Here is a 20119-nt window from a genome sequence, read left to right as displayed (position 1 = left end):
GGAACCCGGAGCACCCGGAGGAAACCAGTGATAGTGTGTGTGTGTGAGAAAGAGAGATTGCGTGTGTATGTGTGTGAGTGTGAACTTGTGAGAGGGTACATGTGAGCGACTGTGTAGTGTAACCTTTACAGCCCAGTTCCAGGAAAAGTCCCCCGCAGCCCGACCCACCTCGACACGTTTTGACTAATTACATGCTGTGATTTCCAATCACGCTGATTGAATTCCGTCATTGAACAGTAAACATGTAAAGGCTGGGTCGTGAAATCTTGAAAAGTGGCGTTACGTTTGCGGGCGAGGATCGAGGCGAGAAAGGCGCCCGAAGCTTTGCGCGGGCGGGCCCTGTCCCGTCACCAGGAGGGTCGCTTGTCCCACATCTCACAGCCTGACACGTGGGACCGACTCGTGCGCTGAGATACGAGGGCGAGATAAGATGACAAGCCTGCGTCTTTTTGCCTTTTCTTCCTCCCCCCCCCTCCGCCACCCCTCCCCTTCCTTTTGTCTTGTGGCTGTACCGAAGCGTGGCCGGCTGCTCCGTCTCTGGAAGTGTTCGCTGAACTGCAGCAGATGAGACACGCGTCTATCTCATTACAATGACAAAGCTCGGGGCCGAGGGAGCAACAGTTTGCAAATCTGCCGCCTCGGTGCACGGACCTCTATTCGAAGGAACATGTGGCCAATAAAACACTCCGGCAGAATCAATTAATTAATAACTTTGCGAGATCTCGTGCCTTGTTTAATGCGAGAAGTCCCCCCTTAGACAGAACTTGAGGACATGTTCCCGTATTTATTCGGGGAAACACCCCTTGACACAACGCTTTACCCCGTCTTGCATTTTAATATACATGTGATCAATCAATGAATACGAATCCAAATCCGAACCTGAACCTTATAGATGCGGTTACGTGTTCTGCAAATGCTAATTTTCCGTAAAAATCTGACATTAGGTCAAGGTTTCGCTCGGAATCCCAGATCACCCGACGCAACCAGTTTACCTCCCCAACCTTGCATTGCGGGAATACTTAATACACCCGATGAATTAAGTACTGATGTTGGCGAGAGCGGGCCAGAAAAAATAGGGGCAACATTCCCGTGTGTTCTGACTGATGGGGATGGAAGTTTTGAAAACAGTTAGGGAACTGAGGTGCGAGGGAGGGTAGGGTCTGGCGGGACGGGGTGGTCGCCGGCAGCAGATGGCGGTCCCAATGTCTGAAAGGCTAATAAACCCTGATTCGAATTTCAGGGCAGGTTTGGGACGAGGCGGGGGGCGGAACGACCGGCAGCTTGTCCCTGCACACGGGGAAAAAGGGGAAGGAGACGGTCGGGTTTAGGTGGGGGGAAGCAATCGATTAAGATCGCCCGACTCCCTTTAAAACGAATCAGCTCCTAAAGCGGGAGACAGGTGGGGTCGCCCAACCCAGAAGCAGAGCGACCCGTGTCCAGGGGGGTGGGTGGGTGGGTCTGCGTTGCAATATTCCTTTGAATCGGCGTAGATGCAAGCGTGTCTTGTAAACAGATACTGTGCGTCAAAACACGAGGGGCTGGTGGATAAAGAACTGGTTTCTTCACAGCCGGGCAGGTGTCTGAATATTACCATACAGCTGAATAGAGACACTGGGACAAGAATACAACCCCCCCCCCCAACACACACACACACACACACACACACACACAAACACACACACACACACACACACACACACACACAGACACACACACACCACCTCCCTCTGGAGAGGGAGAAAAATACCCCTAGTGTCTCACAATAATCCCCCTCCCCTCCCCATCCAAGTAAACAGAGCGGAATGGGGCGCACGCGCCAGAACTATTAGGGCTGTGCTCTTAATTCAAAACTCCGGCCCCGGAGCCAAAATTGACATCTCATTAAAAAGTTAAAAAAAAAGTTATTGCATTTAAAAATACGTGTGATTTGTATTTTCGTGGAACCGCGTCCAACTGATTTTTAAAAAAATCCACCCCGTCAAAACCACGATTGAATTATTTCGCCGTTCCCAGTGGAGATTCGCATCCGATTTATTGAATAATTAATTCTATCGTAATGGGAGATGTTTATCTTTATTTAACCCCCCCCAAAAAAATCATTTAACAAAAATGGCCCTCGACTATCTAAAGGATTCGTACCTAAAATTTATTTTTAAAGAGCCGGCTATTTATGATATACTGTCTTTAAAATCAGCGTTACCGCCGATGGAAAGTTGGAAATAATATTACAGATAAATCGTAGAATGCACAGAACTTTTTATAAACTTGTTTGAATGTGAAAGAGAATCCAAAATTAATGGTATGAAATTAATTCATATGGGAGATGGTGAAATGGAGGTATTTACTTGTCAATTGTTTCAAAATAGTTTTTTTTATATAGATGTTGCGTTATATATTTTTTGTTTTTCCCACTCTTTCTACTCTGCCTGCTTCCCCCACCCCCCATCTGAATACATTTGGCAGCACTGGACGTGTTGAGAGCTTTTGTTTTGTATGTGGTCACAGAGGCTTCTGACAGTGTGATTGACGGAATCTCACAACCGACCGAACCATATAAAGGGACCGAGCCGGCTTGTTCTTCATTCAAACACAGCAGACTGAGTGAGAGAGAGAGAGAGAGAGAGAGAGAGCGAGCAAGCGAGAGGATCTCCGGCGGCTCCCGGAGTTTTAAAGGGGAATAAGTCGAGATTGATTTCATTAAACAGAGAGACGACTCTATTCTCTCCTTTTCAGTAGATGCGTGGAGAATTTCTTGAATAAAAAAAAGAACTTTTGCTGTGATATTATCTGGTAACGTCGAGTCCGCTTGGATCTTATCTGTAGACGCCTAACTTGTATTCAGGATGGCTGCAGTTTTCTCTGGGATCGTAGTATTGCTGTCTATTGGCCAGGTAAGATTTTAAACCACAATTCTCTCCCACCCCTCTCGTTTGCTAAGTTCACTCGTTTTAACGACCCTTCCTGCTCTTTTCCCCCTCCGTCCCTTAGACCTTTTCCACCGGGGTCTTCGAGCTGAAAGTGGACTCGTTCACGACCCGGCAGCCGGGCTTGTCTCGCGGTTGTCAGAGGGGACAGCAGTGCGGCCGCTTCTTCCGGGTCTGCCTGAAACATTACCAAGTTAACATCTCCCCGGAGCCGCCGTGCACCTACGGGACAGGGCACACTCCAGTACTGGGGCCAGGAGGCGACATGGTGCGGGACAGCGAACCCATTCGAATTCCCTTCTACTTCACTTGGCCGGCAAGTATTTCCGCGCAAAACGGCGAGCGGCGTTTTTATGCAGAATAGCTTTCTAACGAGGAGGCTTTGCAAAAACAACAAGATTTTACCTTAGCACGTGGAGAGACTTTTGAGATTACTGCTACCTTCAATTTGAGATTTCCATAATTTATGGAAAAGGATTTGGAGATTAAAATGACGCGCGTTGACTTTGACCTGTGGGCAAGAGGGGGTGATTGATGCAGCGGCGAGGGTTGTAACGCACGAGGTTTTTGAGTAAATTAATGTTACAAGTCACCTCTCTTTCTGCAGGGGACTTTCTCCCTGATTATTGAGGCTTGGAACGCGGAATCGGACGAGCCCAACACCGGTAATCAGTTCTGAATCTCTCTGCCAGGGGGCGCCGTGGGGTCGGGTCCGGCCGCGTCTCGTTGCTCCTCGCATTTGCCCTTCACTGAAACAAACCCCCTTTCTCCTCTTCTGCCGACAGATGACCCCCAGAACCTGATCAGCCGCCTAGCCACGGGCCGGCGCCTGGCCATCGGCGAGGACTGGTCCCAGGACGTGCAGACGGTGGGGCAGAGCGAGCTGCGCTACAGTTACCATGTGGTGTGCGACGAGCATTACTACGGAGAGGGCTGCACCACCTACTGCCGCCCCAGGGACGACACGTTCGGTCACTACACCTGCGACGAGGTCGGACAGAGAGTCTGCCTGGCCGGCTGGAAAGGCGATTATTGCTCAGAACGTAAGGATCCCTCCCCTCCTGTCCTCCTCCTCCTCCAACAGACGCCTATTCTGTTCCTGCAAGACAAACTGCTGGTGGAACTTTAGAGGGACCAAAGTTTCAGGTCGAGAACCTCCTGCAGTTTGCGCTTCATTTTGCCCCGATTACAGCATCTGCAATCTCTCCTGTCTCTATTTTGTCTCTAATTCTACAAAGTTTATCCCCCCCAAAAAAAAATTAATATTGGTGCGAATTCAGACAATTCATGAACTTTTACCTCAGTGTTTTCTCTTTTCGCACAACTCATGTATGTATATTTTTCATATTGCAATTTATATATTTTATTTTGTATTGCAATGTACTGCAAGGACACCAAATTTCACGACATATGCCGGTGATATTAAACCTGGCTTTGATTCTAATGACAAACAGAGAGAATCTGCAGATGCTGGAAATCCAAAGCAACACGCACAAAATGCCGGAGGAACTCAGCAGGTCAGGTAGCATCTATGGGGGGGGGGGGACTCATCGGCGGGACTGGTCTGAAGATACCTTCAAAAATAGTTGTTGCCCTTTTCTCCGCGCTTCGGCTCTGGGATTTATAGCGCCGGCTGGAGTTGAGTTTGCTTGGGGGTGGGGGGGGGGCTGGATGGTCTTATTGAAGGGGGAGGAATCTGACCGAATATAAAAGGATATGTTTTGTCTGGTTAACGTATTCAAGTGCGTTAACACAAGCCACCTCCCCTTGGTGGTGATAACAAAGACATCTGACACGCCACAGCTGAGGAATAAGTTTCCACACATTTTCAAAGGGCCACAATGTGTTGGGAAGTTGGGGTGGGGGTGGGGGGGAGACACGCGAATGGCGAGCTAAGTTGGCATGGAAACTTAACTCCTCAATTGCGTTTGTTAACACCCCTTTCAGTCGGCCCAGTTTGCTTTCCTGCGTCTCTTCTAAGGCTTTATATTCCGAGTGTTTCATGGAGCGTTGCTTAATAGGGACACGCGAACTAAAGCCGTTTACCTACGGGGCAGCCAGGCAGGCAATATGCATCTTTGTTCACAGTCCCTGTCTGGGCGGAGCTCGTCTCGCCTCAGAACATCCCGAAATCTGTTTTTTGTTGTGTGTTTCTGTGTGTATTAAAACCATTATCTCGTCTCTCCACATATTTGTTTGACAGCAATTTGCCTGCTGGGTTGCGACGACCAATACGGATACTGCGAAAGACCCGGAGAATGCACGTGAGTTTCGATGAACTTGTCCACCTCTTTATATATGTATATAAAAAAAAGGAATTTGTTTTCGGGATGTGGACGCAAGTTGCCAAACCCCAGCTGCCCGGAGCTGGTCACGGCTGACCGGATTTCTGGGCTGCTTCCGAGCTGATTGGAACCCACCACAATAGTGGCGACATGTCACTGCAATATTCCGATTGTCAAAATTTTAACAGAAGAAATAAAACAATTAGTTCTCGTCCCAGCACCAGATCAATAGTGAGACTTCGCCCATACAATGAACTCAGGAACAGAGGAGTCGGCAAGCCGGCCCTTCAAACGTGCCCCGCCCTCAGTGTGATTTGGTTCCTGTTCATCCTGTTAACATGTGCCCAGTGTTAACAACCAAAACAGCCTCGATATTTATTTATTGATTTATTGAGGTACAGCCCAGAATCGCACCGCTCAGCAATCCATGATTTATTCCTAGTCTAGGAACGGGACAATTTACAATGACAACCCACGCGGTCTTGGGGAGAACGGGCAGGCGGCGGTGGGAACTGAACCTGCGTCCCTGGTACCGTGAGGCGTCGCGCTGACCGCTATGCCACCGTCCTGCCCCGTGGGCTGGGGGGCAGCCTGCAAGCGTCACCACAGAATCCTGGCGCCGACAAAGCTTGGCAGAACCACACACAACACAATAAGCAACAGGACGGGAATAACAACACGCCCCCCCCCACCTTTCCTCAGTCTCACCCTCCCATGGACACGGACTGTCCTTTAATCCCCGAACAGGCCTCTGGGCCTCAGTCTCCAGACTTTGGTCTTAGGCCTTCTACATCTGCTCCCCATCTCCCTCCCTTCCTCCATTTCTCCAACATTTATTTCCACATTCAATCTATGTAAGTCTCTGGGGTGAGAATTCCTGAGGTTCACCAGCCTCTGACGGAGTAAATTTTTACCCACCTCAGTTTTAGCTGACCAGCCTATTTATTCGGGGATCGCAGCGTAGAACAGGCCCTTTCAATCCAAGGAGCTGAGCGACTATCCGAGTTGCAGGACAATTTACAATAACTGATTAAGCTCCTAACCTTTTGGGAGGATGCCGGAGGAAATCCGGGAATAAGAGGGTTAACATATGAGGAACGTTTGTCCGCTCTTGGACTGTATTCCTTGGAGTTTAGAAGAATGAGGGGGGACCTCATAGAAACATTTCGAATGTTGAAAGGCAGTGACAGAGTGGATGTGGCAAAGTTGTTTCCCATGATGGGGGAGTCTAGTACGAGAGGGCATGACTTAAGGATTCAAGGGCGCCCATTCAGAACAGAAATACGAAGAAATTTTTTTAGTCAGAGGGTGGTGAATCTATGGAATTTGTTGCCACAGGCAGCAGTGGAGGCCAAGTCATTGGGTGTATTTAAGGCAGAGATTGATAGGTATCTGAGTAGCCAGGGCATCAAAGGTTATGGTGAAAAGGAGGGGAGTGGGACTAAATGGGAGAATGGATCAGCTCATGATAAAATAGCAGAGCAGACTCAATGGGCCAAATGGCTGACTTCTGCTCCTTTGTCTTATGGTCTTATGGAAATCGCCGCGGTCTTGGCAAGTGTTCGACAAGTTGTGTGTTCTGAGCACCCCTGTAGTGACGTGTGGTTATCTGAGTTCCCGTCAGCTTGAACCAGTCTGGCCGTTCATTTGCCTCTGACCTCTCTCAGTAGCCAGACATTTTCACCCCCAGAACGGCTCCTTGCCGGGTGGGTTTGGTTTTGTTTTTCACACCATTCTCTGTAAACCCTCGAGACTGTGCTTGAAGACCGTGGGCATCACGGCGGTGTAGCAGTTAGGGCGACACTGTTACGGCTCGGAGGGTTGGAGTTCAGAGTTCAATTCCGATGTCACCTGTAAGGAGTCTGTATGTCCTCCCCATGGGTTTTCTCCAGGTGCTCTGGTTTCCTCCCACAGTCTAAAGGGTTAATAGGTTAGTTGGCCATTGTAATCTCTCCCGTGATTAGATTAGAGCTAAATCAGGCATTGCTGGGCGATGTGGCTCAGAGTGCTGCAAAGGTCTGTATCGCTAAGTAAATAAAAAATAAAGTTCCAGGAGAACAGCAGTTTCTGTGATGCTCAAACCACCTCATCTGGCACCAACAAGCATTCCACAGTCAAAGTCACTTAGATCACATTTCTCCCCCATTCCGATATTTCGTCCGAACAATAACTGAACCTCTTGACCGTGTCTGCTTGCTTTGATGCATTGAGTTGCTGCCACCTGATGGGCTGATTAGATACTTGTATTAGCGAGCTGATAGAGTGACCGCTGAGCGTACCTTTTTGCACAGATGCTTCAGGTGGGGGGTAATACGTCCCCTTGTCACGGGCGCCCCGGTACGTGGCGGTTAGCGCGATGCTAATGCAGCTCAGGGTGCTGGGAGCCTGGAGTTCAAATCTGATGTTACCCTGTAAGGAGTTTGTACGTTCTCCCAGTGACTGCGTGCGTTTCCTCCCAGCGTCCGAGGACGTACCGGTCAGTCGGCTGATTGTTTGTTGTATATTGTCCCGCTGTTCAATAGTGGCTCATGGGGTGCGCTGTAGCTGAATAAATAAAAAAATAAAATCTCTAAGCCCACCTCCCTTTCTTGCAGATGTCGTATCGGATGGCAGGGACGGTTCTGTGACCAGTGTATCCGATACCCGGGCTGCCTCCATGGCACGTGCCAGGAGCCTTGGCAGTGCAATTGCCAGGAGGGCTGGGGCGGCCTCTTCTGCAACCAGGACCTGAACTACTGCACCAACCACAGGCCGTGCAAGCATGGTGCCACCTGCACCAACACCGGCCAGGGGAGTTACACCTGCGCCTGCAGACCGGGCTTCCGCGGCACCAGCTGCGAGATCGAGACCAACGAGTGCCAGAGCAACCCTTGCAAAAATGGTGGGAGCTGCAAGGTAGGTGTCGGGCTTGCTCGACCGAGCGCACTGTCACCCACTCCACTGTCAGCTTGGAAAACTGTGGCTTCTCTGCTCATCGCCGTTTCACTATTTAACGGGTGCTTAAATTGACTGCCCTTGTTTGCAGCGATAAGGTGTAAGAATGGGGCTGAGATGGCGTTCAGTGGTCGAACAGACTTGATGGGCCAAATGGTCTGAATCTGTCCCTATTTCTTACGACCTTGTACAGCGTTGTTTTCGGAAGTAATGGAAGTTGCCTGATGTTCTTTGGGACATCCAGCCAATGGGGAGAGGAGCCATTGCAAGACAAGGCTGTCCTCTCTGCTTCGAACTTTGATACAGAGGAGCCAGTGAGGTCACGTGGGATGGCAGGGCGGGCTTGATGGGCCGACTGGTCCCCTTCTCCTGTTTTCTGGTATTCTCGCTTATTGCTCTCCTGTCCCAGGATCTGGACTGCTCCGCATGGAATTGAACTGGATGCAGGCTGGTCCTGGATCTCCTGTCTGCTGAATGCAGTGTCCAGGCTCTCCTGTTGTGTCGGTGGAGTGCCAGCTTTGGCCCTCGATCTGGACTAGCTTGCTGTCTGGCGTGCTCGACTGATGCAGGGCTGGGGAGGGTCACAGACAGGGAGGGGTGCTCCTTGTTGGATCGGGGCAGGGCAGTGAGATGGGACGTGGTGAGAAACTGGACTCAGCGTAAGTTGGGATGCGGGCGGCGGTGGATTGGGAAAGGCGAAGGTGATGTCCGGCCAAGCTTTACCTGAGCCCCCCCACCCCCACCACCGTGCGAGGGTGTGCTGAAAGCTCGGCCAGGGTCCGAACGTGACACCAGCGGAAGTGTAATACTTCCAGAACAGTGTTCTTCACTGTGGGACTGGCTGTGCCAGTGGCGATGAAGCAGATCTTGGGACGGGGGTCGGAGATAGTGATTGTGATCTTCCAATACTTAATGGAGAGAGCTCCTGACAGAGAGTGTGGACCGAAGCGATGTTACTTCACCAAACTAACGGGGCTGGGACAGCTTGGCAGTGTAGTGGTTAACATAATCGTATTACAAAGCAGCGACCTGGGTTCACGTCCTGCCGCTGTCTGTAAAGAGTCTGTACGCTCTCCCCGAGTTTTCCTCTGGGTGCCCTGGTCCCCACCCAGATCTAAAGGCGTACTAAGGGTCAGCAGGTTAGTTGGTCACATGGGTTAGATGAGCAACGGGGGTCGGCCTGTTATCTTGTACCTCGAAATTAGATAATGTGAGCAGAAGGAAGACTTTGGATGTTAGATTGAGAAGCTCCTGCTCCTGTGTCAGCTGCAGAACCTGGCTGGCAGATGCATAAAAGCTGCAATTATCTTATTCATGTTGTTCAGGCCCTTGGGTAAAGTAACAAGTGGCTTAAATGTCTTCTCAAAGCCAGAAGGAAAACTCTTAAGCACAAGCACCAGTGAACTTCAGTACAGATTAGCAGAGCCCCTAGAGGGCAGAAACCAGAGTGAAAGGGTGGGGGCGAGGACATGCTGATGGGCGAGTCAAGGTGTGGGAGAAGGTAGTTAGCTGGAGTAAGGGAAAATGTGTGGCTGATGTGAGAAGCTAGCAGGCGATGGGTGAAAGAGGCAAAAGGCTGAAAAAGACAGAATCTATAGGCTAGAGAGTGGACTACGACATCTGATTATGGAGATAATTCTGAGAAATGTCCATTGGTGAACAGATACACGTGCTTCAGAGGTGGTTCCCGTTGGGGGTTCAATACTCTCCTTTCTCCTGACAGCCTACAAACGGTTGTGTTGGCAGTGATGTCCACCTGCTGTGGAAAAGTAAGACCTTCTTTGGAAGCCTACGCCCCTGACCTCGTAAACACGAGGAATTCTGCAGATGCTGGAAATTCAAGCAACACACATCAAAGTTGCTAGTGAACGCAGCAGGCCAGGCAGCATCTCTAGGAAGAGGTACAGTCGACGTTTTGGGCCAAGACCCTTCGTCAGGACTAACTGACTGCACCTCTTCCTAGCGATGCTGCCTGGCCTGCTGTGTTCACCAGCAACTTTGATGTGTGTTGCCCCTGACCTCGTGTCTTTTTTTGGGATCAGTATCGATCTGTATCCAGTTATTTTCCTGTGTAGCCCTTGTGATATTAACACACAAAATGCTGGAGGAACTCAGCCGGTCAGGCTGTATCTATGGAGAAGAATGAACAGTTGACGTAGTCTTCCCCCATCCTGGGAATGATGCTTGTTTCTGAATGATCGCTAAAATGAGGTGGCCAGAGTTGAACCCAATGACTCCATTTGAGGCTGGGCCAATGTTACATAAAAGTTCACCATGACTTGCCTGATCTTACTCTGTGTGCTTAAAACAAACCTCATAGGGATGTTTGCATTATTAACCAGTTTCTGAACATACCCTGTCACGTTCAGCAACTTCTGTAGTAATAAGAACATAAGGACGAGGAGCGGAGTTAGCCATCAGGCCCAGTCGAGCCTGCTTCACCATTCAATTCATGGCTGATTGGCTGCAAGTCATCTCCACTTAACTGCCTTTTCCCTATACCCCTTTATTCCCCTGCTGTGCAAAAATCTATCTAACTTATCTTAAGGTAGCCTCTATTGCTTCCTTGAGTACAGAACCACTACTCTCTGGGATAAACAGTTTCTAATCACCTCGGTCCTAAATCTATCCCCCATAACCCTATGTCCCTGCACCCTGTTTAGAACAGGATCTATATTGTCCCTTGGCATCATCTCACACCTGCCTACCCTATTGCCTTGGTGTAATTTTCCACCACTCTCTTTGCAGTTCACAATACTGTGAAGTTATTTCATGCTGACTACTCCATTTCCTGTCTGGAATCCACCCATCTCAACCTTGAATGTAGTGGTGAATCCTTCGCAGTTTTCTGGAGAGAGAAATCTGGAGCCTTCCATGTGCGAGGAAACTGATACCTGATTCCTCTCCCGAGGGGCAAGCCTCTAATTCTGCGAATTACATTTCCCTTCCTTTGTAAATCTGCACAAGCAGGAATGCCCTCTGACCCCAGTCTCCTCACCCTTCTTCATGTGAGAGCCCAGATGGTGAATCCTGGCAAGGTGCCCGGCTGTCGGGTAGAGCAGAAAATGCCGAGGACCTGGCCCTTGTCCGTCCTGTGTGCAGCAGAATCAAGAGGCTGATTTTCCCTACTCTGAACCCACCAGTCTGGGAACATTAACAGTAGGCCAGCAACACTGGATCACAGGTTTTACTTCTGACCGAGTGCTCGTGGCAATTAATGTTTATTAATTGAGATTCAAAGTGGAACAGTCTCTTTTGACCCTTTGGACAGTGCCACCCAGCAACACCCGGTTTAAGCCCAGCCTAAGTATGGGACAACTTGCAATGACCAAGTAGCTTACTGACTGGTACGTCTTTGGACTATGGGAGGCGACCAGGACACCTGGAATAAACCCACACATTCCACGAGAAGGACGTCCAGACTTCTTATCGATGATGTTGGTATTGAACTCTGAACTTCACCCTGAGCGTAGTAGCGTCAGGCTAACCTCTACACTACCGTGGCGATTGCGTCAAGAATACTGGTGGAGATCTGGGGGTCGCGTGAAAGGGAATCGGTTGACAACTTCACGGTGAATTGTCCTTAACCAAAGCGAGGCTGGATAACCCAGTGTGGAATCCTTGAATTATGATTTTCTACCTTTATTCCCTAATTGCTCCTCCTCTCCCTACCCTGAGGGGTTAATGTTAACGACCAGAAGTGTACAGCAGATTATCAGAACAATCTCCTGTCGTACATCCAGCCGAGTTGCTTTCCACCGAAGTCAACAGGAAGGAACCTCGATCACTGTTTGTCGTGAGTCTGAGCTGGAGCTGTTTGATTATCCCAACGCCGACGGCTAAAGTCACCCTGTAATTTCCCTCTCCTTGACTTTTCTCAGACTGAAGCGGACGGCTTGCAGAGAGTTACGAGTCGCATGTCTGCAACGGCTCATCGACTTCCACCCATGGCTTTGTGTGGCTCCTCTCCACCACAGCCTCAGATTTTGGACTACCCTCTGCTGCTGCAGTGTGGAACCTGACGCCTGACACTCAGCTAAGCCACAGCTGAGTTTAAAATGTCTCATCTCCACCGTCCCTAGAACCCATTTGGTCACCTGCCTTTGAGGAGCGCTGTCTCGGAAAGGCAGCATCCATGATTCAGGACCCCCATCACCCAGGACATGCCCTCTTCCCATTGCTACCATCAAGGAGGAGGTACAGGAGCCTGAAGATACAAACTCAACATGTTAGGAACAGCTTCTTCCCCTCTGCCATCGGATTTCTGAATGGACATTGAACCCATGAACACGATCTCACTACTTTCTCCTCTCCTTTCACACTACTCATTTCTTTATTTTTATATTTTTATTGTAATCCAAAGTAATTTTTTGTCTTGCACTGTACAGTTGCCGCAAAACAACAAATTTCACCACATATGTCAGCGACATTAATCCCGATTCTGAAAGCTGAGCTGAAAACGGTTTGAATGTGTACCTTAAAGAGCAACAGGGTAGAGGGACTTCACAACCTTGGGTCCTTAGTGTCTGAAGGTGCTGATGCTCAAGGTGGGTGAATTACGATCTGGGATCCACAAATCCTGAATGGGATGAATCACCTCTTGTTTTGCCACAGCAGTACTTTGACCTACTAATAAAAACTATAAATTACAGTAAGAAGTATTTGTGAAAAGAAGAAAAATACAGCAAATATGTAGTGTGAAAAGAGAGGGAATACTAACTCCCTGCCCAACCCTTCTCCTTTCACAGCCGGGCTTGGGACCGTCCATGGCGGAGTTGGAAAGGACGAAGACAGAATGAATTTTGGCTTGGGCTTAATTCCGCTTTGACCTGAGGCTGAATCTTCTGTTCTTCCCATCTCAGTAAAACAGCATGGGATGCTTTTGCCAAAGAAATTGCTGGACCCTTTTACTCTATTTTGAAATTTTTTTCCCGGCTCTGTGAAGTATAAAATAAAGCACACTGTTACACGATATACAGATCATCCCAAAGAGAAGCTCGGATTTGTGAGAACAGGTCTTGGAAGCGTTCCATTCCCCACCTTCTCTGTGTACTGCTCTACGTACCCTCGGTGGCCACTTTATTGTGTGCTCCCGTACCTAATAAAGTGGCTTCTGAGTGTACGTTCGTGGTCTTCTGCTGCTGTAGCCCATCCACGTCAAGGTTCGGCGTGTTGTGCGTTCAGAGATGCTCTTCTGCACACCACTGTTGTAACACGTAGTTATTTGAGTTCCTGTCAGCTTGAACCAGTCTGGCCATTCTTCTCTGTTTTTTTCTTGTTTCTCGCACCATTCTCTGTAAACTCTTAAACTCTGTTCTGCATGAAAATCCTAGATCAATGGTTTCTGAGATACTCGAACCACCCTGTCTGGCACCAACAACCATTCCATGGTTAAGGTCACTTAGATCACATTTCCTCCCCATTCTGATGTTTTGGTCTGAACAACAGCTGATCCTCTTGACCGTGTCCGCGTGCTTTTATGTATTGAGTTGCTGCCATATGATTGGCTGATTAGATACTTAAATTAAAGAGCAGGTGTACAGGTGTACCTAATAAAGTGGCCACTGAGTCTGCACTTGCTGTACAATAATTCCTTCATTTAATCGAACTTTCACCCTAGACTTTAATTAAACTAAAGGGATATTCAGTCATTATTGAATGCCATGTACATTACCATCTTGAAAAAAATCTTTAAAACGTATGGAAGAATTTTTCTAAGGTCATATTTCCAATAGGTCAGTTCACCTGTGACTCGGAGAGCCGGTGTATTAAATGCTGTCTATGGCTTTTCCTGATGTGCCTCAAACTCCAGAAATGTACCCACTCCCACCTCCTACCTCCTGTTTCTCCTCAACCCTTTCAGAAGCTCTTTAAAACCTACAGCCGCCTTCTTCCTTTGACTAGGTTTTCTGCCCCATGCTCTAAGATCTCTTTGTCGGCCCTGTTGAAGCACGTTTAGGGTGTTGGGTTACACTGCTGTGGATGTTACTTGCTGGGAGATCAGGGGTTCTGTGTGTGGATCACGTTTGGAGATGATTTATGAGCGATATGTTCTTATTGAGCTGTCTTAATAGGAGTTGGTGATGACTCAAGTTTTACTTGGTAATATAGCCCTGAACTGTACCTGCGATCTTGTGCCGATAAGCTGATATTGTTTCCGATGGCATGTTCCTCAGTTTGTTTGATCTGGCATGCTCTTGGCTGTCAAGGTGACAACTGGTGTTCCTGGGCAATCAGAATTTTTCTTCCTTTGCCATCCGATGATAGGTCACAATGCTGAACTGGAAAAAATTAGCTGTATTTGTCACATGTACATTGATACAGAGTGAAATGTGTCATGTGTGTCAAATCAAATAATTAGGGATTGTGCTGGGCTTCTAGTCTCAATGTAGCATGCCCACAACTTACTAACTGTACCTCGTATGTCGCTGGACTGTGGGAGGAAACGTGGAAACCGTACAAACTCCTTACAGGGAGTGCTGGGAATCGAACCCCAATCTTAAAGCCAGTGCTGTAAATCGTTGTACTCTCCACTACGCTACTGTGGCGACCTCGCGGGTAAATCATCACGGACGGAGTCTTGGAAAGCTTAACTTTCTTTGGTAAGTACAGATCTAGTTAAGATTCCAGGGAAAGTAGAAGATGAAATAAGGACTGTGTGTCATATACTTGTGCATCTTGGGACAAGGATCACACTTAGGATGCTGTATGCATTAGGGATCTTAAGTAAATAGAGCTTAAGAAAGATCTTGGGTAAAGCATTGTGTGAACTATGTATACTAATACGGCTGCCGGATGCTGACTGGCTGACTTTCTTTTTAAGAAAGATCTCGGGTTGAGACATTTAAGAAAGATCTTTTTTTTTAAGAAGTATCTTGGGTGAGGCATTGTGTGAGCTATATATAGTAATGTGGTTGGCGGATCAGTTAAAAAATATTGGCTAGCTGATGTAGTAATGGGTCCAGTGACAATGAAATAAAAGTCCCGAGTTGGGTGCAGGAATAATTAAAGGTCCCCGCAAGAATTGGAGGATTGTGGTGGGGTCACTCACTCCTCTGGTGCCAACATAACACGGCCGCAACTCACTAATCCTACTCTGAGCTTTGGACTGTGGGAGGAAACCTGGGCGTCTTGGAGGAAACCCACGCGATCATGGGGAGAGCGTACACACTCCTTATAAATAGCGATGGGAATCGTGCCCTGATCAGTGATCGCTGGCCATTATTCTCTGACTCAGACCAGCCCCGCGGGCACCAACAATCATTCCACTCTTGCTTCAGGTGCTGGGTGGCAGCAGGTTCGGACTCTGGGCAGAGAACGAGCCCCGGTACCGAATTCAGGATGGAAAGAGCAAACTATTTCGGGGGTGGGAAGAACTATTGTACACGAAACGGAATGATTTAAGAATCTGAGGATTACTTACAACTCTGCCATGGCCATTGGGAGTATTTCATAGGTAGTGGGAGCTTATCCCCATTACTGTCCCTTCCTATGACAAACTTAAGAACCTCCCCCTGCCCTCCATACATTCATCTTAAAATGATGTCCTCTTGTTTATATATATTTTTATATATTTATTATTATTATTTTTTGCTTTTTGTATTTGCACAGTTTGTGTCTTGAATGCCCAAGTTGGTGTGGTTTTTCTTTGGTTATTATCCTATTATGGATTTAGTAAGTACGTCTGCAAAAAAATTAATATATTACTTTGATAATAAATTTACTTTGAACTTTGATCTGCTCAGGGAAAAAGTCACTCTATCGAAGCCTCATGATTAGATATATGTTTACGTGTTAGCTGTCTCTGAGTTGAGCAGAATGTGTTAAGTAAAGTTCAGAATTATTGAATCACAATAGCTACAGGCCATTCAGTCCATTGTGTACCTCCTGGCTCAATGTAAAAGCTAATTCTGGCCCAGAGTCCTACCATCTTCTTCCTTTTAGATACTTACCCAACTCCCTGTTGAATCTGCCTCCACTACTTTCCCTGCGCTCAGGACACTAAACACCTGCAGTGTAAAATCTTCTTTCCACGTTCACCAACAAGAGCCGTATCTGTTCATCGAACGAACAAGGTGTAAATCAAAAAATGCTCAAAGTTCAAAGTAAATTTATTATCAAAATACACAAATGTCACCACCTACAACCCTGAGATTCACTTTCTTCTGAGCATTCACAGCAGATGCAAGAAAAACTATAGAATCAACGAAAGATCGTACCCATGGTGAGACAAAATGTGCAAAAGACAACAAACTGTGCAAATACAAGAAACAAAAAGCAAAATAATAATAATAAATAAGCAATAAATATCAAGAACATGAGATGAAGAGTCCTTGAAAGTGAGTCCATAGGTTGTGGGAACATTTCAGTGATGGGACGAGTGAAGTTATCCTCTCTGGTTCAAGAGCCTTGTGATTGAGGGGTAATAACTGTTCCTGAACCTGGTGGTTTACAGGAAAGAGGATAAACAGGGCTTCTCCCCTCCGGCTCAAGAACCAGAGTGAGTTAGTGATCGGGGCACTGATACAGGGTCAGTAGATGACCAGGGTTGGTTAATGGGTCTGTGCTTAGTGGGAAGGGGAAAGCTGCAAGGACAGAAGTGCTGGGACAGGGAGAGAGTTAGGTAGGGAGCAGGGAGTGTAGAGGGAATGATCCCTTTGAAATGCTGGGAAGGGGGGGGGTATATGGAATATGTCCGCAGAAACTGGTACAAAGCCAGGAACTGGGTTCAGTTCCTTTGCTCTCTAAGGAGTTGGTGCATTCTTCCGTCACCACAGGGGTTTTGTCTGGGTCTCTGGCTTCCTCTCTTTCTTTTTCACTCTTTCCCTGGCGTTGAATCCTTAAATGTTTCCCTTTCCACAGAGGCCTCCTGACCCTCTAGGTGTTTGCAGCACTTTCCAAGGTCATTTGATGATTAGAGTTCAACGTTCAGGCAGGCGGGACATCGATCTGGGCTGGGCCACAGAGTTACTGGATCCTCCTTCCCCCCCCTCCCACCCTTCCATTCTGACCACTTCCCCTCCCCCCCCACCCTTCCATTCTGACCACTTCCCCTCCCCCCCCCACCCTTCCATTCTGACCACTTTCCCTTTTCTCCCCAGTCCTGAAGAAGGGTCTCGGCCTGAAACGTCGGCTGTTTATTCATTCCACACAGATGTTGCCCGACCCGCTGAGTTCCTGCAGCATTTTGTGTGCTTGTCGCTTTGCATTTCAAGCATCTACAGAATCCCTTGTGTTTATGAAATAAGTCTTTCTGCCGGAGGCAGGAAGCACACGGGAACATTGGTTCCTGTGGGATTCGGCAGAGCTCAGTACTTGTTCCTTTGCTCTTTGTAATCCACTTTAATGCTTTAGACTTAAAAGTCAGGTTCTTGATAAAGAAACGTTCGCCCATGGCCTCCTCTTTTGCCATGGTGAACCCAGTCTCGGGTGGGAATGATTAAGCCTCATATCCCATCTAGGTAGACTCCAAACTGGTGCAATGAGCAAATCTCCAGTATTTTGTGTGTGTTGCTTGGATTTCCAGCATCTGCAGATTCTCTCTTGTTAGTGATGGGCCCGGTGAACTTGAGTGAGGTTACCCCCTCTGCCGGTTGAGGGGCAATAACTGTTCCTGAACCTGGTAGTGAGGGTCCTGAGGCTCCTGTACCTCCTTCCAGATGGCAGCAGTGAGAAGAGAGCGTGACCCTGGGTGATGGGGGTCCTGGATGACGGATGGATGCTATAATAGTAAGTTAGGGATGTGAGGTTACAGCCATGGAATACGGATCAGAGAGTCTTGTTGAATGCTTATAGTTGTGAGTCAGTTCGTTGGCCTCCATAGCCGTGCTGGAGAATGTAATGGAGAAATTCCTCGGCATGGTGACGGGACTTCATGGCCCTGCTAACTGTGCTTTAATCTGCTGGATTTTCCAGAGGTAGATCGGCGAGGGTGGAGTCAGAAATGTGCTCCATCTGGTTGATTCATTCTCTTGGTGATTATGTCCTTCATTGCTCAGCCAGATTGCTCAGTGCGTGGTGCTACCAGGTCACTCCGACTGATGGAAATTGAAGTTGCCTTTCAATACTTCTTCCAAGTGTGGTCCGACCTGGAGGAACATGGTTTCATTGTCTGAGGGACAATGGTAGTGATGTTCAAAGGTTTCCTTGCCTGTCTTCCTAACTTGGACCTGATGGTCTGGGGGTTCATGGAAACAGAAGCCAATGTTGACAACGTCCAGGGTTACTTTCTCCTGTCGATGTACCACTTCCCCACCCCCCACCTCCCCACATCACTCTGTGTGTGTATGTGTGTGTGTGTCCAGCCTGGGAATTGGTTAACAGCTGGTTCATAAGTACAGGGCTAGCACGGTAGTGTAACCCAATTACAGCACCTGTGATCTGGGTTCGTTTCCTGCCACTGTCTGGAAGCAGTTTGTATGTTCTCCCCCAGTGACCCGAGTTTCTTCCTCCACATTCCAAAGGCATGTGGGTTCGTCGGGTAATTGGTCCCGTGGGTGTAACTGGGTGCTGTGAGCTCGTTGAACTGGAAGAGCCTATCACCCTGCTGTAGGTCTAAATCTCTCTCCTGGTTCAGGGCGAATTATTGACCAGAAATCACTATTAGCTGGTGGTCAGGGTAGCGTCAGCAGATCAGCTAAACGTTGGGCTGGGTTACAGGATTAGCCTCGTTTTCTGGAGATATTAATGACGGGATTAGCTACTGGATTAGTTAACAATTGGTGTTGTGGTGTGGAAACATAGAAAACCTACAGCACAATACAGGCCCTTCGGCCCACAAAGTTGTGCTGAACATGTCCCTACCTTAGAAATTACTAGACTTCCCCATAGCCCTCTGTTTTTCTAAGCTCCATGTACCTATGCAAAAGTCTCTTAAAAGACCCTATCGTATCCGCCTCCACCAACGCTGCCGGCAGCCCATTCCACGCACTCACCACTCTCTGAGTGAAACACTTACCCCTGACATCTCCTCTGTACCTATTCCCCAGTACCTTAAACCTGTGCCCTCTTGTGGCAACCATTTCAGCCCTGGGGAAAAGCCTCTGACTATCCACACGATCAATGTCTCTCATCGTCTTATACATCTCTATCAGGTCACCTCTCTTCCTCCGTCGCTCCAAGGAGAAAAGGCCGAGTTCACTCAACCTATTCTCATAAGGCATGCTCCCCAATCCAGGCAACATCCTTGTAAATCTCCTCTGCACCCTTTCTATAGCTTCCGCATCCTTCCTGTAGTGAGGTGACCAGAACTGAGCACAGTACTCCAAGTGGGGTCTGACCAGGGTCCTATATAGCTGCAACATTACCTTTCGGCTCCTAAATTCAATTCCACGATTAATGAAGGCCTATATACCATATGCCTTCTTAACCACAGCGTCAACCTACGCACCTGCTTTGAGTGTCCTATGGATTTGGACCCCAAGATCCCTCTGATCCTCCACACTGCCAAGAGTCTTACCATTAATACTATATTCTGCCATCATATTTGACCTACCAAAATGAACCACCTCACACTTATCTGGGTTGAACTCCATCTGCTACTTCTCAGCCCAGTTTTGCATCCTATCAATGTCCCGCTGTAACCTCTGACAGCCCTCTACACTATCCACAACACCCCCAACCTTTGTGTCATCAGGAAATTTACTACCTCATCCCTCCACTTCCTCATCCAGGTCATTTATAAAAATCACGAAGAGTAAGGGTCCCAGATCAGATCCCTGAGATCCCTGAGGCACACCACTGGTCACTGACCTCCATGCAGAATATGACATGTCTACAACCACTCTTTGCCTTCTGTGGGCAAGCCAGTTCTGAATCCACAAAGCAATGTCCCATTGGATCCCATGCCTCCTTGCTTTCTCAATAAGCCTTGCATGGGGTACCTTATCAAATGCCTTGCTGAAATCCATATACACTACATCCACTGCTCTACCTTCATCAATGCATTTAGTCACATCCTCAAAAAATTCAATCAGG

General features: G+C 48.1%; 1 protein-coding gene across 1 annotated transcript in view; it reads left to right on the top strand.

Annotated features, from left to right (window-relative positions):
* The first annotated feature begins 2609 nt into the window (after nt 1-2609).
* dlc (deltaC) overlaps nt 2610-20119 on the top strand; it is a 33596-nt gene continuing 16086 nt past the window's right edge. The window contains exons 1-6 of the mRNA XM_063059880.1: nt 2610-2891; nt 2989-3240; nt 3532-3589; nt 3710-3967; nt 5128-5188; nt 7804-8104. Of these exons, the coding sequence (XP_062915950.1) occupies nt 2844-2891; nt 2989-3240; nt 3532-3589; nt 3710-3967; nt 5128-5188; nt 7804-8104 (978 nt within the window). The 5' untranslated portion in view covers nt 2610-2843. The remainder of the gene's footprint in view (nt 2892-2988; nt 3241-3531; nt 3590-3709; nt 3968-5127; nt 5189-7803; nt 8105-20119) is intronic.

This window comes from Mobula hypostoma, chromosome 10 (assembly GCF_963921235.1).
Source record: "Mobula hypostoma chromosome 10, sMobHyp1.1, whole genome shotgun sequence".
Lineage (NCBI taxonomy): Eukaryota > Metazoa > Chordata > Chondrichthyes > Myliobatiformes > Myliobatidae > Mobula > Mobula hypostoma.
This window is presented reverse-complemented; position numbering and strand designations above follow the sequence as displayed.